Genomic DNA, 20936 nt, shown 5'->3' on the forward strand with positions numbered 1-20936 from the left:
AGGCTTCCATAAAACTCTTCTTTGCTCAGTGTTGGTCAGCTGCACACAGTGGCTGGGATTTTGTGTGGCCGCCGAGGCGGGATCGGAGGTTGGGGGGGGGGGGGTGGTCATGGAGTATCGTGACAGGTGGTTGGGGCCAAGGGGGCCAAGGGGGTCAGAGGGCCCGTCCCCTCTTTGTTGCCAAGTGAAATTCCCAGGGGCGGGATAGGCCAATGATGGCCTTCCTGCCCAGAGGCTGTGAAGCCCTTAAGTGGCCTATCAATGGCCAATTAAGGGCCTCTTCCCGACACCATTGCGATCTTACAGGCAGCGGGGTGGAGCGGGTGGGCGGGGGGGGGGGGCTCCACCACGCAGGGAGGTGACCTTGTAAAACGAGGCACCCTCTCTGGGCCTGGGTTGCGGTGGGGTCCCTCCTCTCTGAGCAATTTGTGGCCCATGGAGGACCCCTGCCAGGAACCAATTTACTCCCCGGGAACTCCCCCTTCCCCCCCGGACTACATGAACACACCCGCCCCCCCTTCGCTGGGGCCTTTCGGACTGGCCCTAACCACTCTGCTTCACTCGCCTTTTGTCTGGGGTTCCAGCGCTTGGCCTGGGACTGAGGCCTCTGCAGTAAAGTGGCGCTGACGATACTGCTGAGCTGTGGCCCTGTGATTGAGGGTGGGATCCCTGACTTTAAAGGGACAGCCATCCCGGTTCCTGAAACTTTGATTTAAAAAGACCAGAGGATTGTTCTTGTGGTGGTGGGGGAGGGGGGGGGGGGGTCGGTGGGTGGAGATTGGCGGTGGGGGGTGTTAGCACAAAAAGGCAGAGGCAGGCTTTCCGCTGCCTTTTCGTCTCGGTGGCGGGAGCCCCACGTCCAGCACAAAATCTCGCCCAATTTTTCAGTTTGTAATACAGGGCTGAACTTTACGAGCTCCTCGACATCGGTGCGGGGGGTGGGGGGGCGTCGTTGCGAGGGGCCTGTAAAATTCTGCCAGGAGAGGCCTGCCTCGACGCCCGACATCAGGAAGGCCCCGCCACATTTTTCCGGCGGCAGCGGGACCTCGGTGCGGCCACCTGTCATTAAAATACGGAAATTAGACACATTAACATGTAAGTGAACTTACCTGCCACTGGTGGCCATCCCACACCGATTTTACCGCCACCAATCGCAACTCGCGCACCTTCGGAACTCCTTCATGTGAAGTTGCTGGGGGGTGGGGGTTGGGTGGGGGAGATGGGGGAGCAGGAGTGCTGCTTCTGGTTCCACAGCACTCCTGAGAGTCACTGCTGCCTGTGTCACGTCCCTCCCATTTTTCACTTCCCCTCATGACCACGCAATGGCTGTTGTTGGTGAAGCAGCCAGCCCAAAATCAAACTAGTGAGCTGCTTCTGGATGCTAGATGGTCGTCCACCATTTGCCAGCACAGTATTGATGAGGCCCAATTTTGGATGAACCTCTGGTTTCTCACAAGGATTCCCCATCTATTTCAGTTCCCAAAATGGGCTGATACCAATTTCTAGTCCTGAGACTCCTAAAAACAAAAGCTGTAATTTATTTCAACTACATTGATGAGAGTAATGCGGTTGATGTGGTCGATGTGGATTTCCAAAAGGCATTTTATAAGGTGCCACATAATAAGTTGCCAGCAAAATTGAAGATCATGGAATAGGCTGAGCGGCAGGAAACATGGTGGTGAATGGTTGTTTTTTACAGTAGGTCGACATTGGGGTTCCCCAGGGGTTGGTACTAGGACCACTGGTTTTCTTGATATTGTCACGCACATGGGAAGTGCAGCAATCATAAGGTCAGAATTGGGGCTGTTCGCTGATGATTCCACAATGTTCAGCACCATTCGTGACTCCTCAGATACTGAAGCAGTCTGTGTAGAAATGCAGCAAGGCCTGGACAATATCCAGGCTTGGGCTGATAAGTGGCAAGTAACATTCACGCCACACAAGTGCCAGGCAATGGCCATCTCCAACAAGAGAGAATCTAACCATCTCCCCTTGACATTCAATGGCATTACCATTGCTGAATCCCCCACTATCAACATCCTAGGGGCTACCATTGACCAGAAACTGAACTGGAGTAGCCATATAAATACCGTGGCTACAAGAGCAGGTCAGAGGCTAGGAATCCTGCGGCGAGTAACTCACCTCCTGACTCCCCAAAGCCTGTGCACCATCTACAAGGCACAAGTCAGGAGTGTGATGGAATACTGTCCACTTGCCTGGATGGGTGCAGCTCCTACAACACTCAAGAAGCTCAACATCATCCAGGACAAAGCAGCCCGCTTGATTGGCACCCCATCTACAAACATTCACTCCCTCCACCACCGACGTACAGTGGCAGCAATGTGTACCATCTACAAGATGCACTGCAGCAACGCACCAAGGCTCCTTAGTCAGCACCTTCCAAATCTGCGACCTCTACCAACTAGAAGGACAAGGGCAGCAAATGCATGGGAACACCACCACCTTCAAGTTCCCCTTCCTGACTTGGAACTATATCGCCGTTCCTTCACTGCCCCTGGGTCAAAATTCTGGAACTCCCTTCCTAACAGCACTGTGGGTGTACTTACCCCACATGGAGTGCAGCGGTTCAAGAAGGCAGCTCAGCACCACCTTCTCAAGGGCAATAAGGGATGGGCAATAAACGCTGGCCTGGCCAACAACGCACACATCCCATGAATGAAAAAAAAAATCATTTCGTTGCTGATCTGCAGAAGCTTAAAATAATCGTAACAAAACCACCTTTCTAGTCCAAAAATTAAATTAACAGTGGAGCCACTTACCTGTGATAGAGCATGTCCATCCCGGCCCGACCTGAGCCCGAATGCTGGACCCGGAAGTGCAACCCGACCCGACCCAAACCCGACACATGTCGTCGGGTCCCATTGGGTTCGGGTCCGGTAGCAGGCCTTTAATGTGTGCTATCCACAAAGTGAACTAAAACAAAGGCATTAGCAGATGCTCCGTCTTCAGCTACGATCACGACAACAAAGTGTGACCATCTCTCATCTTATCAAAATGGGCTGAGATCAGAAGCCATTGTATAGTCCCTAAGGAACCGGAAATCTAAAGTCACATGGGCGAAACTAACACTTTATGAACTTACCTTTAAAGGTAACTTTTTTTGGAGAACAAAGAAAGTCATAAGCCATCAGAACATCAGTCTGGGATCTCCAGCCACAGAGAGAACATCAAAAGCCATCTTGCATTCCAGCACAAGACTGAGAGAGAGAGAGAGAGAGAGATCAGTTCCAGCTAAGACAGTTGAACCCTGCTGATACGAGTTGGCAACTGACTGCAGCAGAGAAATATGAGAGTGCCTTTTCAACTGTGAAAATTGAACTGAGATTTACCAGCATCATCTTCGCACTGAAGTATTGACTGCCAGGAAACTTCAGCAATCCAGCAAGGGCAAGGCAACTAGTAAACAGGCCTGCAACTTTAAAACTTACCTACCAAGAGGATCTCACAGGTTTTTCCTGAAAACAGCAGACTTTTACACCTTGAACTCTTATCGCCTCTTACCCTTTACTTCCTATCCTTTCTTAAGTGTACATGAGAGAGTGAATGCATGCGTGGGTGGTGCTGTGAACATTTTGGGTGGTTATTGTTCACTAAATATTTAACTTTCTGTTTTAAAATCACAAGGAAACCTGTCACTGTCTGCTTATTCAGCCATCAAAATACAGGGGCTGAAACATTAATTTAAACAAAAACACTATCAGTGGTCAGTTGGAAGGTGACCAATGGAAAACAGCTATGCCATTTCCCACCTGTCCATAACAATATATATTAATGACCTAGACTTGGGTGTACATGGCACAATTTTAAAATTTGCAGATGACACGAACCTTGGAAGTACAGTGAGCAGTGAAGCGGATAGTGATAAACTTTAAGAGGACATAGACAGGATGGTGGAATGGGAGGACAGGTGGTAGATGCAATATAATGCAACCAAGTGTGAAGTGGTACATTTTGAATGAGGGGAGGCAATATACTAAAGGGTACAATTCTAAAAGGGTGCAGGAACAGAGAGACTTGGGGGGTATATGTGTCATTCAAAGTGCAGGGCAGGTTGAGAAAATGATTAAAAAGACATTGGATCCTGGGCTTTATAAATATAGGTAAAAACATATAAAAAGAAGGAAATTATGAAGAACCTTTATAAAACACTAGTGCAGCCACAACTGAAGCTTTGGCCGGAATTTTATCTGTGAAAAACGGGACTCCACCGAGGTGTCCGAGACATAAAATGGCGATTGATGACGTCGCGTCGGGCCCCTGGCGTTATTACGCACAAACACCATTTTAAAGCAGGTCGGACGGCGAGCGAGATCGAGGCACCTCTCACCTTCTGCTTTCAATCAACTAAAGAGTAATTTAGCTCAGTAAAGCAACAATTGACAGCAATTTTATGTTGGCTGTCAGATTTTACGGCTGTAAAACGAGTCGAGGGCGTGTCAGCAACCCGGCAGGTTTAAAAGAGCGGCAGGCAGTGTATCTGTGAGGGAGTTGGAGGTACTGTTTTGTTGGTTCTTTATTCATTGTTATTTACTTGTGTGACTTTACAGTTTGTGGTAGTTTCAGCTTGTTCAGCAGGGTTCATCTGAGTGTTACTCACTCCTGGTTGGGCCCCAGCAGTATTGATTTCTTGGGTGAAAGGGAGGGGGGTTGTGTGTGCCTTTCCTTCAAGCAGGCTGGTAATACCTGAAGTAATTGCATCTGTGGGACACAGCAGCAATGGGAATTGTGCACTCTGGAGACTGCTCATCTAATGAGGAGGACTGTGCCCTAAGGTGTGACAGGAGGATAACTGGCCATGGGAACACGCAAGCTGCTGGCCCAGTGCAGCCTCATAATGGGGGAGGGGGAGAAGGTGGCAGAGTGGCCCAGGTGCAACCACCTGTCAGGAGACGAGCCTACCCAGCAGGCAGGGTCTACCTCCCGCGTTTGAGCTTTCTGCAACTGTCAGAACGCCAGTGCCGAAGAAGACTGTGCCTGTCACGGGAGACTGTCACATCTCTGTGTGAGATGCTGGCAACGGAGGTTGCTTCAAACTGCGTGGGTGGCCATCCAATGCCGGTCACACTGAAAGTAACAGGAGCACTGAATTTCTATGCATCAGGCCCGTTCCAGGCTTCATCGGCAGACATGCATCAGCACATCATTGCATAAAGGTTGTGTCTGATGCCATTTTCAGGCATGCCAACCATTTCATCAACTTCAAGACGGACACCGCCAGTCAAGCCAAGAGAGCCAGAGGCTGTAGCACCATTGCTGGGTTCCCAATGGTCCAGGGTGTAATAGTCTGTGCTCATGTGGCCAGTAGAGCACCTGCCGGTCGGTCAGGGGCCTTCATTAATCATAAGGGGTTCCACTCAATGAATGTTCAACTCATATGTGACCATCGTAAGGGAATCTTGCAGGTGTGTGCATGTTACCCTGGGAGCAGTCACCATGCTTTCATTCTGCAGAACTCCCAGGTGCCAGCACTATTCAGCCCTCCTGAATACCAGCAGGGTTGGATACTTGGCGACAGAGGTTATCCGCTGAAGACATGGCTGATGACACCAGTGAGGAACCCAAGGAATGATGCAGAGGAACATTACAATGAGATCCATGCGACCACCAGAGTGACATAGAACAGACTATAGGTCTTCTCAAAATGAGATTTAGGTGTCTCGATCGGTCTGGTGGAGCCCTGCAGTACTAGCCATCAAGGGCCTCTAGAATTATTGTCGTCTGCTGCGCCTTACATAACCAGGCGATGGAGAGGGGAGAGGCCCTGGAGGATGATCAAGGTCAGCTTGAGGCTTCTTCAGATGAGAATGGTGATACGGATGAGGAAGAGGGGCCGCAGCCACCTGAATGGCGGGGAGTTGGAGCTGAAGTGCAGGTGGAGTTGAGTGCAAGGGAGACTAAGAAGCTCTAATACACAGGCGTTTCTCCTGAAAAGAGTTTCATCAACCATAAACTGACATGGCAGTCTGAGATGAGGCATTAACAGGAGCTGGAAGGGCAAAGGCACTCACCTTCAGGGGGAAATCTGATTTGAACCAGGACACCTTTCCATCAAACACCACCCAGCCCAAATATGTCACCTATCAAATAATCCTTCTCATGCAGAGCAACCATATTGCCTACAACATCAGCAATGACCTGTGACATGTAAAAATGCCAAGTGAAAAATGTAATAACTTTCAGTGCGTTTATACATCAAATAAATATTTACAAATTGCACCAGTGATCCCGGAGTGCTGTTAGTGTGATTTTGTTTAAATGTTTGTGAGTGCTCACACGTGTGGATGACCCCTTGCTGCCAGCCACACCAGAGGCAGGTGGCTGATCAGGCTGCTCCGTTGCTCTGAATGACTATAGCGGGTGTTCTCTGCCTGCCCAAGGCCGTGCGGGCTGTAGCATCTCAAGATGACCCTGAGGAGTCTCAGAAACACCCTCTGACACCCTGGCACCCTGGGAGTATGCAGTGCTGATGTCACTGGCAGAGGGGACGAGGAGCTGCAGGATGCATCAGGAGTGCCCTGAGAAGAGCTCCTATATGAAATTGGCTGCTGCCTATGTGCCTCCTGAGGCTCAATTGGTCCTCAGTGCTAACCTCAGAGGGATAAGCAGCCTCAAACTGTCGCCTTGAGCATCGGAGTCAGATCTGTAATACCCTGGTCCAAGGAGGCCATTCTCGCTGTGAGGTTAGGCATCGCATACAGGATCGGCCCCTCCACTGCAGTCACCAATCTGTTAAAGGAGGAGGTCAGATGGACAGATGACAGAGAATGTGCGGTACTCAAGCTCTGGATGGACATCTGCAAAGTCTGAGTCATAGCTCGCAAAGTCTCTGGTAACTCCGCCAGATCACAATGCACTGCATGCTGCATTTGAAGCATCTCCTGCCGAATGGATGTCATCAGAGGCTCATCATCAGCTTGTGGCTCTGCACTGGCCTGGCCTCCCACAGTCCTCTGATTGTCAAAGGCATCGGCCGGTACAGCCTCTGGCAGCTGGCCCGGCAGTTATGTGGTGCTGACGCCAGGTTGTGACCACGATTCCGAGGACACACGCAACCCAACTGAGGTGGATGTCTCTGAGCTGGCACTTGGTGCGGTGCAAGGGTGTAATGCTGCACCCTCTGATGTCCCTTCCTCATTCTGAGAGGTGGACGGATGAGCCCTGGAGATGCTCTTCTGGCTGCTGCTGTGTTTCACCTACAGGGAAAATCAGAATAATCAGTTGTGATCAGCACTCCTGACTGGAGGACATGTTACAGACTGCAGTGTGGGCACATTGATGTGATTGCACATTTGAGAGCACCCTTCAGTGCCTGGGACAATCACCATGCCACACCCCTGCCCCGCCCCTCGACCACACACTGGGGAGCTCACTCTCCTGGCCAGGTGTGCCGGCCTCACCATCAGCTATAGCGTGTCCTCCATCCTCCCTGCTAGTGTCAACACATCCTCCTCCAGTCTGCTGAAATATGCCAGGTTGGCCACGCCGCCACCGTTCGGGACCCCTCTTGGGCATTATGTGCCCTCTTCTCCTGTGTATACACAAAGGGATTAGTTAAGACCTATCACTTGGAAGATCACACACTCACCCCTTGGGCTGAGTGCTGCCTCTCAAGCCAATGCCAGTGAAGAGCACAGATGAACACATCTGGACCACTGTGCGTCGCAAGGCATGACTGCAGCCAATCACTGAATATGGATGGCTTCCACCTTGCAGCATCAGAACTCATTGACCCTCCCGTGTCACATAAAAGATGAGACGAATGCGGAATGACCCTTACCCGGGCAGAGAGCAGAAGGCCATTGACTCGGTTGCGGCACTGCAGCCATGTCCTCCTAACAACTCTGCGGCTGCTGACCTCCTCTGCTACCTCTAGCCATCCCTTCTTTGTAACATGGGATGGCCACCTTCTTCCGTCAGATGGGAAGAGGACCTCCCGCCTTGCCTCAGCCCCCTGGAGGAGGACACGTAAGGAGCCCTCTGAGAAGCGGGTGACCATGCGGCTACTTCTCCCTTCCATTGCTGAAATTAGGTTCTGGCGGGGTTCTGTTTTTTCTCAAAGTGTTGGCTTGGTGGGCACTTTCACTCCTCCTGCAGTCCTTTCACCCTCAGTCCCTTGTTTTCCCCTCACAGATGTGCAGTGTCTCCTCTCAACATCCTCCTTGCTTCAGGTAAACCTCTCAGAGCCACAGAGATTGCTGAAAGCCCTTTTAAATAGCTTTCAGCAAACTCTTCCAGCTCTCGCCCCGCCCCTGCCGATGCTCAGCCTCCCGCTCATGTCCGTCCTTTTCACTCAAAGATGCGCCCTGGGGCTGCTAATTGGCTGCCCTGCATGTGATACCAGCGGCAATGAGGCGCAAAGCGGGACCGAGTTCTTCACTGAACCGTTGAGAGTGGTAAAATTCCAGCCATTCTGTCCAATTCTGGGCACTGGACTTTAGGAGGGATGTGAAGACTTTGGAAAGCGTGCAGACAAGATTCACAAAAATGGTTCCAGGAATGAGGAATTTCAGTTACGTGGATAGCTTGGAGAAGCTGGGGTGGTTCTCCTGAGAGAAGAGTAGGCTGAGAGGAGATTTGACAGAGGTGTTCAAAATCTTGAGGGGGTCTAGACAGAATAGTTAGAGGCACAGTGGCGCAGTGGTTAGCACCGCAGCCTCACAGCTCCAGCGACCCAGGTTCAATTCTGGGTACTGCCTGTGTGGAGTTTGCAAGTTCTCCCTGTGTCTGCGTGGGTTTTCTCCGGGTGCTCCGGTTTCCTCCCACAAGCCAAAAGACTTGCAGGTTGGTAGGTAAATTGGCCATTATAAATTGCCCCTAGTATCGGTAGGTGGTAGGGAAATATAGGGACAGGTGGGGATGTGGTAGGAATATGGGATTAGTGTAGGATTAGTATAAATGGGTGGTTGATGGTCGGCACAGACTCGGTGGGCCGAAGGGCCTGTTTCAGTGCTGTATCTCTAAACTAAACTAAACTGAAAGACTGAGAACCAGAAGACACAGATTTGTGATTGGCCAAAGAACCAAAGACAACAAGAGGAGAAACTTTTTTACACAGCGAGTGGTTATGATCTGGAATGCACTGCCTGAGAGAACGGTGGAGGCAGATTCAATCATGGCTTTCAAAATGGAATTGCATAAGCACCTGAACAGAAAAAATTTTCAGGGCTACAGAGGAAGGTCAGGGAAGTGGGTCTGGCTAAATTGCTCTTGCAGAGAGTCAGCGTGGACTCAGTGGGGCAAATGGCCTCCTTCTGTGCTGTAATCATTCTATGATTCTATAGTATGATTCTCGACATGGAGAGTGTGTTCAACATCTTCATATAGTTTGGCCATGATGTTTTTCTGTATGTTTTACAAATAGACTTGACAAAAACTGTGTCAAAGTGCTTTGTTGGAACATAAATCAAACTTGATTTTTCTGCATCCCCAACAAAAAGTTCACCACACACTTTTTGATAAAGAGAATGCCCTATTAAAAGGAAACCAGCTGCAACACAGATTTCATTAAAACCACACCGTCAACATTAGAGATCAAACTCCCTGGACCCCAGTATAAACCATTGCATTGACTTTCTCTTAATGCCACATGAACTTCTACATAGTCATGTGGCACCAGACAAAGTCAATGTCGTTGAAAACATAGCTTCAACTGAAACACTGTGCGGTGATCAGTAAAGATATTGGAATGGATGTTGGAATAGAAAGCAATTCATCTCATTGTACACACATAACCTTCACCCAATTACAAAGATCCTCACACTGAGTGCAGCATTTCTTTGCTCATTGTTGAAAGGATTATTTGAAAAAGAATCTCAACAAGTTTTTTGTTTCATTCATTATTTTTTCTGATTCTCCCTGTTCACACTTCCTTAACTTACCTCTTCTGTATATCAAGTAAAGCTAATAAATCTAATAATTTTATTTCATTTCCTTACCACTGCTTGGCAATCCACATTAGAGCAAGCATAGCTACTATTTCCATATGCAAACAAAAAAACAGAACAGAACAAAACAGAAACACAACCTTCGGTATGCCAGGAGTTGTGAATGACCTGTGTACCTCTTTCCATTTGTTTATTTTCAATTGATCTCCCTAATAGAGGCAAAATTTTGCATATCGGTGAACTGTGTCGCCTTTCTCTTCCTCCCTTCACTCACACTCGGAGTGAAATTGGCAACACTGATGTACAATCATGCAATAAACACAGGTAAATTATAATTCACATAGTTATTTGAATGGCGCTGACTATAATGTTTTGCCACCAAAGTATCAGTTTTATGCAGTTGTTTGCAAAATGGCTTACACCAGTAACTAACACAGATGCAGCCGATTAGGTATTAAATGGATGTTTAAAATTACGTTTGCTAACTGTAAGCAACATTTAAAACAATTTTACTAATAGCTGCTGATAGCTGCTCATTAACAGCTATTTAAACTAATGTGGATCTATTGTGTTGCAGGTATTACAGTTTAAAGACTAACAACTAAAATTGCAGTACTATAAGGAAAGTGTGGGTTACTGGAGTAGCTAGTTACTGTGCCTTTTTTTAAAATAAAGGATGGGCAAAATTTGCTCGACTGACACGTGCACTGACAAACAGTCGAAGTGTTCTGCAACAGTTGACTCCGATGAACAAATCCGATGGAGTCCATAAACATTCACGTCTAGCAGAGGTAAGTATTGAATTTCTTGTTTATTATTTAGCTACATTTTTTCTTCAGAACATTTGATCCAGACAGAAAGTTTACCAGATAAAGAAACTTAAACATCTGTAACTGAATGGCAGTCTCACAATTTGTGTTCTGCAAAAGAATTTTTTATTCCCTGTGAAGAAACTAATCAAGTATCTGATATTAGAATTAGAATTAGAACATTACAGCGCAGTACAGGCCCTTCGGCCCTCGATGTTGCGCCTTTGGCAAAAACCTGGACGTGAGAGGCTCCTTTTTATTTTTGGCTCGTTTCCAGGATCAGTTCCTCAGGTACAAATGTCATGGAAAAATGGGACAGGGACACAGTGATCAGGATCTCCTCCCCTTTAACATCACTTTGGTATTTCAGTAACTTTCCTGGGAAAAGTGGAGTCTTGGCCAACACCTACAGTGGGTGCAGGACTGATGATGCTACTTAAATGAGATGGTTGGGCAGGGAATTTTGGCTTCCTGCCTTATTTTCCATCTGGAAAATTTGCTGTGTGTTCCAGCACTGTGTTCAGGAGACCATCTGAATTGCAGAGTTTAAATTTAAATGTGTTACACTTTTCAAAGTTATCAAAAGTGGATAATGTACTATAACTGTCACTTTTCCTTTATTTCAGGTTCTACAGTTAGGATCTGACATTCTTCCTCAATACAAACAGGAGGCTCCAAAGACCCCACCGCACATCATCCTACACTATTGTGCATTTAAAACGACCTGGGACTGGATCATCCTTATTTTAACGTTCTATACTGCAATTATGGTTCCTTACAATGTGTCCTTCAGAACAAAACAGAACAACATTGCCTGGCTAGTGCTGGACAGTGTAGTGGATGTGATATTCTTAGTGGATATTGTCTTAAATTTCCACACGACGTTTGTGGGCCCTGGAGGGGAAGTTATATCTGATCCTAAGCTAATCAGAATGAACTACTTAAAAACCTGGTTTGTGATTGACCTGCTGTCCTGTTTGCCATATGACATCATCAATGCCTTTGAAAATGTGGATGAGGTAGGTTGACATTTCTAAATTTATTGCAGGGAATCAGCAGAGCTCTGCTTCTCTTACTACAGTGTTTAGCATTGTGCTGTCAGTGTAAGGTTTGATTTGCAGCAGACCTTTGTGATGCAGCCTGTTAGGGCTAAATTAACGTTATTGATTTCACACAAATTTTACCTCCTACATCTTGTGGCCCAAATGTTCTGGGATATCGGCAGAAATAGCATTTAGTACGATGCAGGTTTGTGATTCAGCCAAAGGCATAGTATCCTGTTTGTGAACCTGAGCAAGGAACCCAAGGAAGTATTCGTGATAAACTGAAGCACAATGGAGGGCTTAAAAGCACTTCCCCTCGTTGGATTTACAAGAAAAGCTCAGGAAAGTGTATATTTTGCCATTAAATGGTTACATTACAATGACAGAGATCAGATATTCAGACATTTTTAAAACTGGAGCAGCAAAACTGTTAAAATGTATGAACTTTCAGGATCACAAGATAGGTTTTTGTGAAATAAAAGTTCCAAGAAAAATGGTTACCACTTAAAGATCCAAGCTCAGCCAGCTGAAACATTTTGTTGCTATAGTTACTATCATTAGAGATAAAAGAAAAGCACAAATGCTGTTTGAAATCCTAGAAATGCATTTCATGTTGCTGGAATCTGAAAGAGAAAGATGGGGCCTTTCCTCACAACTGGCACCATTAGTCTGGAGTAGGACTGACAACAGCAGCCTGTATTTTCTCTTTTTGTTATGATTATCATTTTCCTTCTTTATACTGAGATCAGAAACTACTCCACTATAGTTTGCTTTAGGTACGGGATAAAATAACTTATGATGTCCAAATAGGCCACCTCTTTATATAGGTTGCATCTGAGACTTAATCCCTTCCCCATGAAAAAAGTTGGTTGGTCTGTATTGACATTGTCTATACATGCCATTGCTGCACGACCAACACTAAAGTTGCATTCCCTTTCTGGCAGAATTATTTCTGCTTTTTTTTGTTTAGCCAGCAGAGTATAATGCGGGTGAGAATTTTAAGTGGCACAAGTAATCTCATCTAATCTAAAAGCAAAATACTGCAGATACTGGAAATCTGAAATAACAACAGAAAGTGCTGGAAATACACAGCAGGTCAGGCAGCATCTGTGGAGAGAGAAGCAAAGTTAATGTTTCAGATCAGTGACCTTTCATCAGAAGTGGCAAAGGTTAGAAAAGAATTAGGTTTTAATGAAGGGGGTGGGGGTTTGTAGGGAAGAGAACAAAAGGGGAGGTGTGTGATAGGGCAGAGGGCAGGAGGGATTAAAAAGTGAAGCTGTCATGGGACAAAGGCAAAGAGTGTATTAATGCTTGTGGTGAAAGACAAAGCATTAGTCCAGAGAGAGTGTTAATGCCAGAGTAATGAGCAACTCTGTCCATGTGAAAAAACAGTCACGGTTAAAATAATAAAAAAAAGAAAAATATAAAAAAAGGCCAGTCATGCTGTGAAATTGTTGAACGCAAGGTTGAATCCACGAGGCTGTAGAGTGCCTAATCAAAAGATGAGATGCTGCTCCTCGAGCTTGCATTGATATTCACTAGAATACTGCAGTAGGTCAAGAACAGAAATGTGAGCATGAAAGCAGGGGTGTGTGTTGAAATAGCAAGCAACCGGAAGCTCGGGGTCATGCTTTCGAACTGAGCGGAGGTGTTCTGCAAAGCGGTCACCCAATCTGCGTTTGGTCTCCCCAATGTAGAGGTGACTGCATGATGAGCAGTGAATACAGTATACGAAATTGAAAGAAGTACAAGTAAATCGCTGCTTCACCTGGAAGGAGTGTTTAGGGCCTTGGCTGGTGAGGAGAGAGGAGGTAAAAGGGCAGGTATTACACCTCCTGCGATCGCATGGGAAGGTGCTGTAGGAAAGGGACAAAGTGTCGGGGTAATGGAGGAGTGGACCAGGGTGTCATGGAGGGAACGATCCCTTCGGAATGCTGACAGGGGAGGGGAAGGGAAGATGTGTTTGGTTGTGGCATCATGCTGGAGGTGGCGGAAATTGCGGCGAATGATCCTTTGGATGTCCAGGCTAGTGGGGTGAAAGTGAGGACAAGGGGATCCCTGTTGCGGTTCTGGGAGGGAGGGGAAGGGGTGAGGGCAGAAGTGCGGGAAATAGGTCAGACATGGTTGAGGGCTCTGTCAACCATATTGGGGGGGGGGGGGGCGGGGTATCCTCAGTTGAGGAAAAAGGAAGACATGTGAGAAGCGCTGCTGTGGAAGGTTGCATCATCAGAACAGATGTGTTGGAGATGGAGAAACTGGGAGAATGGGATGGCGTCCTTACAGGAAACAGGGTGTGAGGAAGTGTAGTCTTGACTTGCTACGAGCTGAACCACAGGTGACACTGTCAAAGCAGCACAACACTTCCATTCTCATTGGGAAATGCAGTAAGGTGAGATTCCTGAAGCAGGCTGCAATAGAGTAGGAAAGCTACTGGAAGCAAGAGCTAGGTATCTCCCCACTGCAGGAACATCAGGCCTGCTGGTACTACCATGGCTATTATTTTAAAAAGCGACAGCTCCCAATCAGAAGGGGAGTATTGTGCTGCTTGGAGCAGGTGACACATCAGCCAACTGCTTCCCTGCCAAGAAAGCTGGGAGGGTCATCTATCGAATTTTCAAAAATCCCATTAACTGTTTCTCCTGGTGGGTATTTCAGAGATGAGTACTTCTCATTAATAGTGCTCATCTCAACTTAAGAAATATCTGCCCGGTTGTTCAGACAAATGTCAGTGTCATAATCATTCAGTTAATTGAAATATCAAGATTATGGAATTACCAGTCTATGTAAGGTATGAAGAGAACCAGGACTGAGAAAAGGGATAAAATCTAAATACAGTAATATTTTTCAATTAAAGTTGCAATGATTAAAAATGTAATTTAAAGATGATCAACACCCGGTTGTTACCTTTTCCAATTGTTTTCATTATTGTGTAGTTTTATTGGTTGGAATGTTCCTTTCACACAAAGGTGGTCACTATGTCAATTATTATTTCTCAGCACGATTTAATATAAGGTGGACCAGTGTTATTTTACTGGTGCACAGACATGCAGAAAGGAGGAGAAAACAACTGACAGAAGTGAAGGAAGAGAGTAAGACAGAAGTGAAAGGGAAGAGACAGACAGATATAAAGGAGAGAAGATAGAAAGAGGAGGACAGAGAAGTGAAGGAGAGGTAATTGTTCAGCAGACTCCAAGAAATGCAAAATGTATTGGGAGTTGAACGTTGTGGATAGATTTTCATCTGTATCACTGGACATAAAGGGGGTCATTTTAACCACAAAAACAGGTGTATTTTAGACTGGGTAGAAAGTTAAAATGTTTAAAATTTAAAATACAAAAACAGTTGGCCTCAAACTTGCCCACTTCTAGTTTGAATGGAAGCAAGGTGGTGGGACAGTCGACTGATAGGCAGGCCCTTCATTTACATATTTTAGTAAGGCTGATTGCCTCTGATTTTATCTGCCTTCCAGCTTTAATGCTGGTCTGCCTTATTTCCCAGGCCTCGGGAAACTCGGCTGAAGGGAGGCAAGAGCAGCTGAATGGAACCATGTCTTTCTAGCAGTGCTCGTGGGTTAGGAAGAACAGCAGTGCTTCCCCTGGACCTCCTAACCTCCTCAGCAATTGGACTCTCTCAAAATCTCTACCCTTTAACCTACCTCTCCATCTCCCTCAATGTCTTGGATGCCCAACATGCAATCTCTCCAAGTCCACCCACCAAGATCATTCATGATTTCCCCAAGACCATTCCAATTTCCCATCCCCCCCGCCACTCCCCCAAGGCCTTCTTGATATCTGCCTCCCGACTCCCGCCTCAACCAGCCAATCCTTTTGATCTCACCATACGCCACCCCACCACCAGCACCGCCCCCCCCACCCCCACCCCACGCACCGTCCACCTCCCCCCTGGCATTTCCAACCTCTCCCTACCTGCTAGCCTTTCCGGTCTCCCAAAGCCACTGAAATATACCCTTCTCACCCTCCGGCCTTTTCAATCTCCTCCCCCATCCCATCCAATACCCTGGCCACCACAATCTCGATCTCCCTCAATCCCTCCACCAGCTTAATGCTGGGTGGGAAACAGGAGGAATAAAATTCAAAGACCCATGGTGTTAAAACTCAGGCTGGACTTTCAGGTTCCATAACCACAACACATCCGCCCAATCCCCAATGTGCCAAGATCGCACCTTGCTAACTATCAAGGCCAAAGTATCACCTAGGGAAAGTGATTGAAGAACAATTGAGTAAGAAGGATTACATGCTTGTTACGCACTTCATCCAATTTTCCTTCCACTTAAATATATCTGAGAAAAATTGGACAGGCTATGTTAAAGGTGTGCCATTCCCTTTACCCAATCTTTCTTTCTGTGCTTTGAGAAGGGTATACCCTCCATCCAGGTGACACAGAAAAATCTTTACCCCAATGTTTAATCATGATTCTGCCTCACTCAATAATGATTTAATCACCAGTCGCAAGGACCCAGCCCACATTTGCAAAAGGCTAGACAGTCTGATCTGTGTGATGCAAAAAATAAGGAATACATGAATGCTGAACACACACAGCAGGAGTTATTTATTTATTTTTATTTAGAGATACAGCACTGAAACAGGCCCTTCAGCCCACCGAGTCTGTGCCGACCATCAACCACCCATTTATACTAATCCCATATTCCTACCACATCCCCACCTGTCCCTATATTTCCCTACCACCAACCTATACTCGGGGCAATTTATAATGGCCAATTTACCTACCAACTTGCAAGTCTTTGGCTGTGGAAGGAAACCGGAGCACCCGGCAAAAACCCACACAGTCACAGGGAGAACTTGCAAACTGCGCACAGGCAGTACCCAGAATTGAACCCGGGTCGCTGGAGCTGTGAGGCCGTAGTGCTAACCACTGCACTACTGTGCCACCAAGTTACTTGCCCACTACCATTCCAAATGCCAGCCTCAGGATTTTGTTTCCCATCTTGAAGCTTCCCCTTTCCATTAAAACGCACTTGGAGGAACAAAAGGTTCCAAGCAAACCTAGCTGATGAATATATGCTTGTCCGCAAGCCCTTGCCCCAGGGGAAACCCTTCCCTAGTCACCTCCAAAACCAAAAAAGGATAGAAGGTGGGAGGGTGATGGGAGGATGAACTTACCTCCTCCCCCCTCCCCACCAGTATGGCGCCTCGTTTCCCTGGACAGAGATGCCAAGGCGCGGGAGTGCCAGCCGCTGTGCCGATGATCACAAGTATATGTAAATGCATTAATTTTATTAATTTGAATATGGTGATTGCGATCCCATCTTCGAGTGGCGGGGGTGGGGGGAGCGGGGGGGTGGTGCTGCCATGGTGTCTCGCTGCCACCAGAAGGATCAGGCTGGGCCTTGCCGGGGTTGAGGTTCATGGTGGGCCTCATCCGGAGCCATCTTCAGGCACTCACGCCATGGATCCCGATGTCGAGGGCTGCTTAAAATCCAGCCCAAAGGGTTTCCCCATGGGGATTGGCCTATGTTTAAGCATTTTGGCAGAAGGAAGACCAAGAGAGATTTAATTCGGGTCAGAAGTGTTAAGTGCCAGCCCACTGTACTCTCACAACTTGTGCCTTCAGATAGAGGTGCTCATTGCTTTGCCAGGGAATAAGTACTTGCAGAGGTTGCAATTCCCAAGGGAGGCTGAAATAGGAGACTGTGACACAAAATGACATGTGAGGGTCTGCCTAATCGTAATGCTGATATGTTCTTTGGAAGTACCTGGATCGCAGTATGTTTTGTGTGGTACTTCATGAAAGAATCAGAACCAAGATAATCGTTTGTCAGCATAGTCTGATTGAACATACCTGTAAAATGCCACCGACCATATTTGTGGTCCTAGCACATCTACCTGGCAATGTCTGTGGGGGATTGACTACACAGGGTAGTAAGCCAGATGCAGAGCTATGTCATCTGCTGCAGGGACACCAGCTAACATGCAGCTTAAGGTTGACTCCTCCAGTGACAGCACCAATTAGCTGTGGCCTCTAAAGTCTCTTCACTTCCTTCCTGAGGTGACACAAAGCTACCTATGGGATATTGCCAGCTCCATTCAGCAATTTTCAAATGCAGACTTAGGTGTCAGCTGGCCCATCACCGTGTCTCCAGATTCTGTTTAGTGCTTCTAGTTTAGATTTCCTTTCATTGTCACTTTTTCCTCTCTTGGCAAAAGCTGCCAGTTTTTTTTTAGACATTCTAAAGGTTTGTAGAATTTTCAGTCCCTATTCTGTCACTTGCCTTTACATCTCCATACTCCCTGCAAATCATAACTGATTTGCAATTTTCCAATTCCTTCCTCCTCCTCCTCTCCACAGTAAGTTATTGCTTTACAGAGGTCCAAAATGACACTTGGAGCTATGAATAATTATGCTAATCAGCTGACCATAGAAAATCAAACATGATGCAGGGATTGTTTCCCTTCCATGTAAAATTAAAATTGTCTAAAATTACTACTGTCCAAGTGCTGAAGGTGAAAATTATTCTCTACATTTCTGCTGAGTGTTCCCCTTGTTCCGAATCATTTGGGAACTGGAAAATCTGAGCTATGGCCTGCTGTTTTCCTTTTCTCACCTGAGAAAGAAATTGTGGTATTTTATTTAGTTTGTGTTGTGTGTTTTTTTTGATAATCTATAGAACCATGGGTAAGGTCAGCAAGGGTTAGTCTTCACATTTATCCCATTTTAAACTATACAGCATAGGTGCAATAAGTAGCATGACCTTAATCAGACCTTCATTCTAAATGATTGGCTTTGAGAGGCAGTTCTATTGTAGTGCCTATCAAGAGTAAAAGGCAAATGTTAAGAAGGATAACAGGATGCTGAAGTACATGATATGAATATTTTTCAAGTAATAAATAGTATAATACTTTAGCAGGTGCACTACTCACAGTGAATGTTGTTGTCAGGATCTATGTGATTGAATCACAGTAGCAGATAAAGGTTAGTGCACTGACTGGAGCTCCCAGCAGCCTGCTGACACAAGTGATAAGACTCAGACATTGACATGATGGCACTATCTAGCCATTTGTGCGACAAACAGAATCTTACGGGAGACTATTACAGTTTCAGTCCTCTGTAGATAGCCATTTTTCATTGTAATATCCATTGGTGTACATTGTATGAATATGTAATAATGATTGACAGAGCCCGATTTGCCATTTTACCAGATTCCTGAAACTTTAGTTATTAAGACAATGTCGGTGCCAATAACAAAATTGTGACAATTTCTGACATGCATAAAAACAAAGTTTTAGGCATGAAATCATGCTGTGCGATATAGCAACGTGTTCACAAGAAATTCCCTTGTGTGCCATTTCAGTAGGTTAATGCCTTAGTTAAAGCAAAAGGTAAATTGTGTTTTTGTTAATATTGCACCTCATGATTTAACCCCTAAGGTTTGGAAATTCGGCTTGGGTCATAGCACAAAAGAAGCAGGATTGCACAGGCTATCTGTTATACATCCTATCTGATGATCAGTTCTATTGAAGTCATTGAATATCAGATAGGGCCAATACAATTTCTCCCATATTTGGTTGCCACTCAAGACGAACTTGTACCCCAGAGGTTCAATTCTCTCTGATAACATTTGAGTAAAATTCCTTTGCATGTTCATTTAATTCATTTATTTATTCAGACTGATGAATTTTAGGCAAGCATATCGAGCAGGGCACTAACAGAGGAAATGGAAGCTTGGCTGTCTCTCTTAGGGGCAGTAATGAGGTTTTCCTGATAGCAGCAAAGGAAAGGAGTAAGTTAGCCCCTTGAGCCTGTTCCACTACTTAATGAGATCATGGTTGATCTGGAACTAGCTCCACATACCCACCTTTTCCCCATATCCCTTCAAATCTTTAGTTAGCAAATATCTATAAATCGCATTTAAAATTAGCAATTGATTGAGCATCAATTGCGATTTGCGGAAGAGAGTTCCAAACTTCTACCATCCTTTCACAGATTTACAGAATCGCAGAATTGTTACAGTGCAGAAGGAGGCCATTCGACCCATTGTGTTTGCACCGGCTCTCTGAAAGAGCAATTACCTCAGCTCCATTCCCCTGCCTTCTCCCTATAACCCTGCCCATTCTTCCTTTTCATATATCTGTCTAATTCCCTTTGATGTGTAGAACTGTTTCCTAATTTCATTCCTGAAAGCTCTGGCTCTAATTTTAGAATATGCCCCGAGTCCTGAACTCCCCAACCAGCGGAAATAGCTTCTCTCTGTCTACCCTATCTGTTCCCCTTAATATCTTGAAAACTTTGATTAAATCACCCCATAAATTCCAGGGAATGCAACCTAGTTTATGCAATCTTTCCTTGTAATTTACCCCTTGGAATCCATACATCATTCTGGTAAACCTATACTGCATTCCCTCCAAGGTCAACATATCCTTCCTAAAGTGTGGTGCAAGAACTGCTCACAGTACTTCAGGTATGGTCTAACCAGGGCCTTGTATAGCTGAAGCATGACTTCTACCCCCTTGTATTCTCGTTCACCAGATAAATGCCAACATTCCATTAGCTTTTTTGAATATTGTCTGTACTTGTTCATGCCATTTTAATGATCTATGTGCTTGGACCTTCGCTGTTTCTAGCTTTTCACCACTTGAAAAGTTCCAACGTTTTTAGATCCAAATTGGATGACCTCACATTTGCCTACATTGAACTCCATTTGCCATAGTTTTACCCATTCACTTAATCTATCAATATCTCTTTGTAACTTATGCTTCCATCTACATTGCTAACAATGCTGCCTAACTTTGTGTCATTGGCAAATTTGGATATGTGGCTTTCTATTCCATAATCTAAGTCAGTAATAAATACGGTGAATAATTGAGGTCCCAACACAGATCCTTGCGGGACACCACAGGACACAGCCTGCCAATTAAAGTACTTCCCCATTATCCCTATTCTCTGTCTCCTTCCACTCAGCCAATTTCCTAACCAAGCCTTCAATTCAAAGGGCTTCAGCTTTCACTAACAGTCTATTATGAATCAAATTCCTTCTGGAAGTCCATATAGACAGCATCCATAAACATTCGCCTGTCCACTACTTTAGTCATCTCTTCAAAGAATTCAAGCAGGTTTGTCAAGCATCCTTTACATAGAATTATAGAATGGTTACAGCACAGAAGGAGACCATTCAGCCCATCAAGTCCGTGCCAGCTCTCCAC

At 45.9% G+C, this 20936-nt stretch overlaps 1 protein-coding gene across 1 annotated transcript in view; it reads left to right on the plus strand.

The window, feature by feature from the left end:
* The window catches only part of kcnh5b (potassium voltage-gated channel, subfamily H (eag-related), member 5b), a 349527-nt gene that overhangs the window by 107306 nt on the left and 221285 nt on the right, over positions 1-20936 (plus strand). The window contains exons 5-6 of the mRNA XM_068038274.1: positions 10581-10696; positions 11341-11733. Coding sequence (XP_067894375.1) covers positions 10581-10696; positions 11341-11733 — 509 coding nt within the window. The remainder of the gene's footprint in view (positions 1-10580; positions 10697-11340; positions 11734-20936) is intronic.

This window comes from Heterodontus francisci, chromosome 9 (genome assembly GCF_036365525.1).
Source record: "Heterodontus francisci isolate sHetFra1 chromosome 9, sHetFra1.hap1, whole genome shotgun sequence".
NCBI lineage: Eukaryota > Metazoa > Chordata > Chondrichthyes > Heterodontiformes > Heterodontidae > Heterodontus > Heterodontus francisci.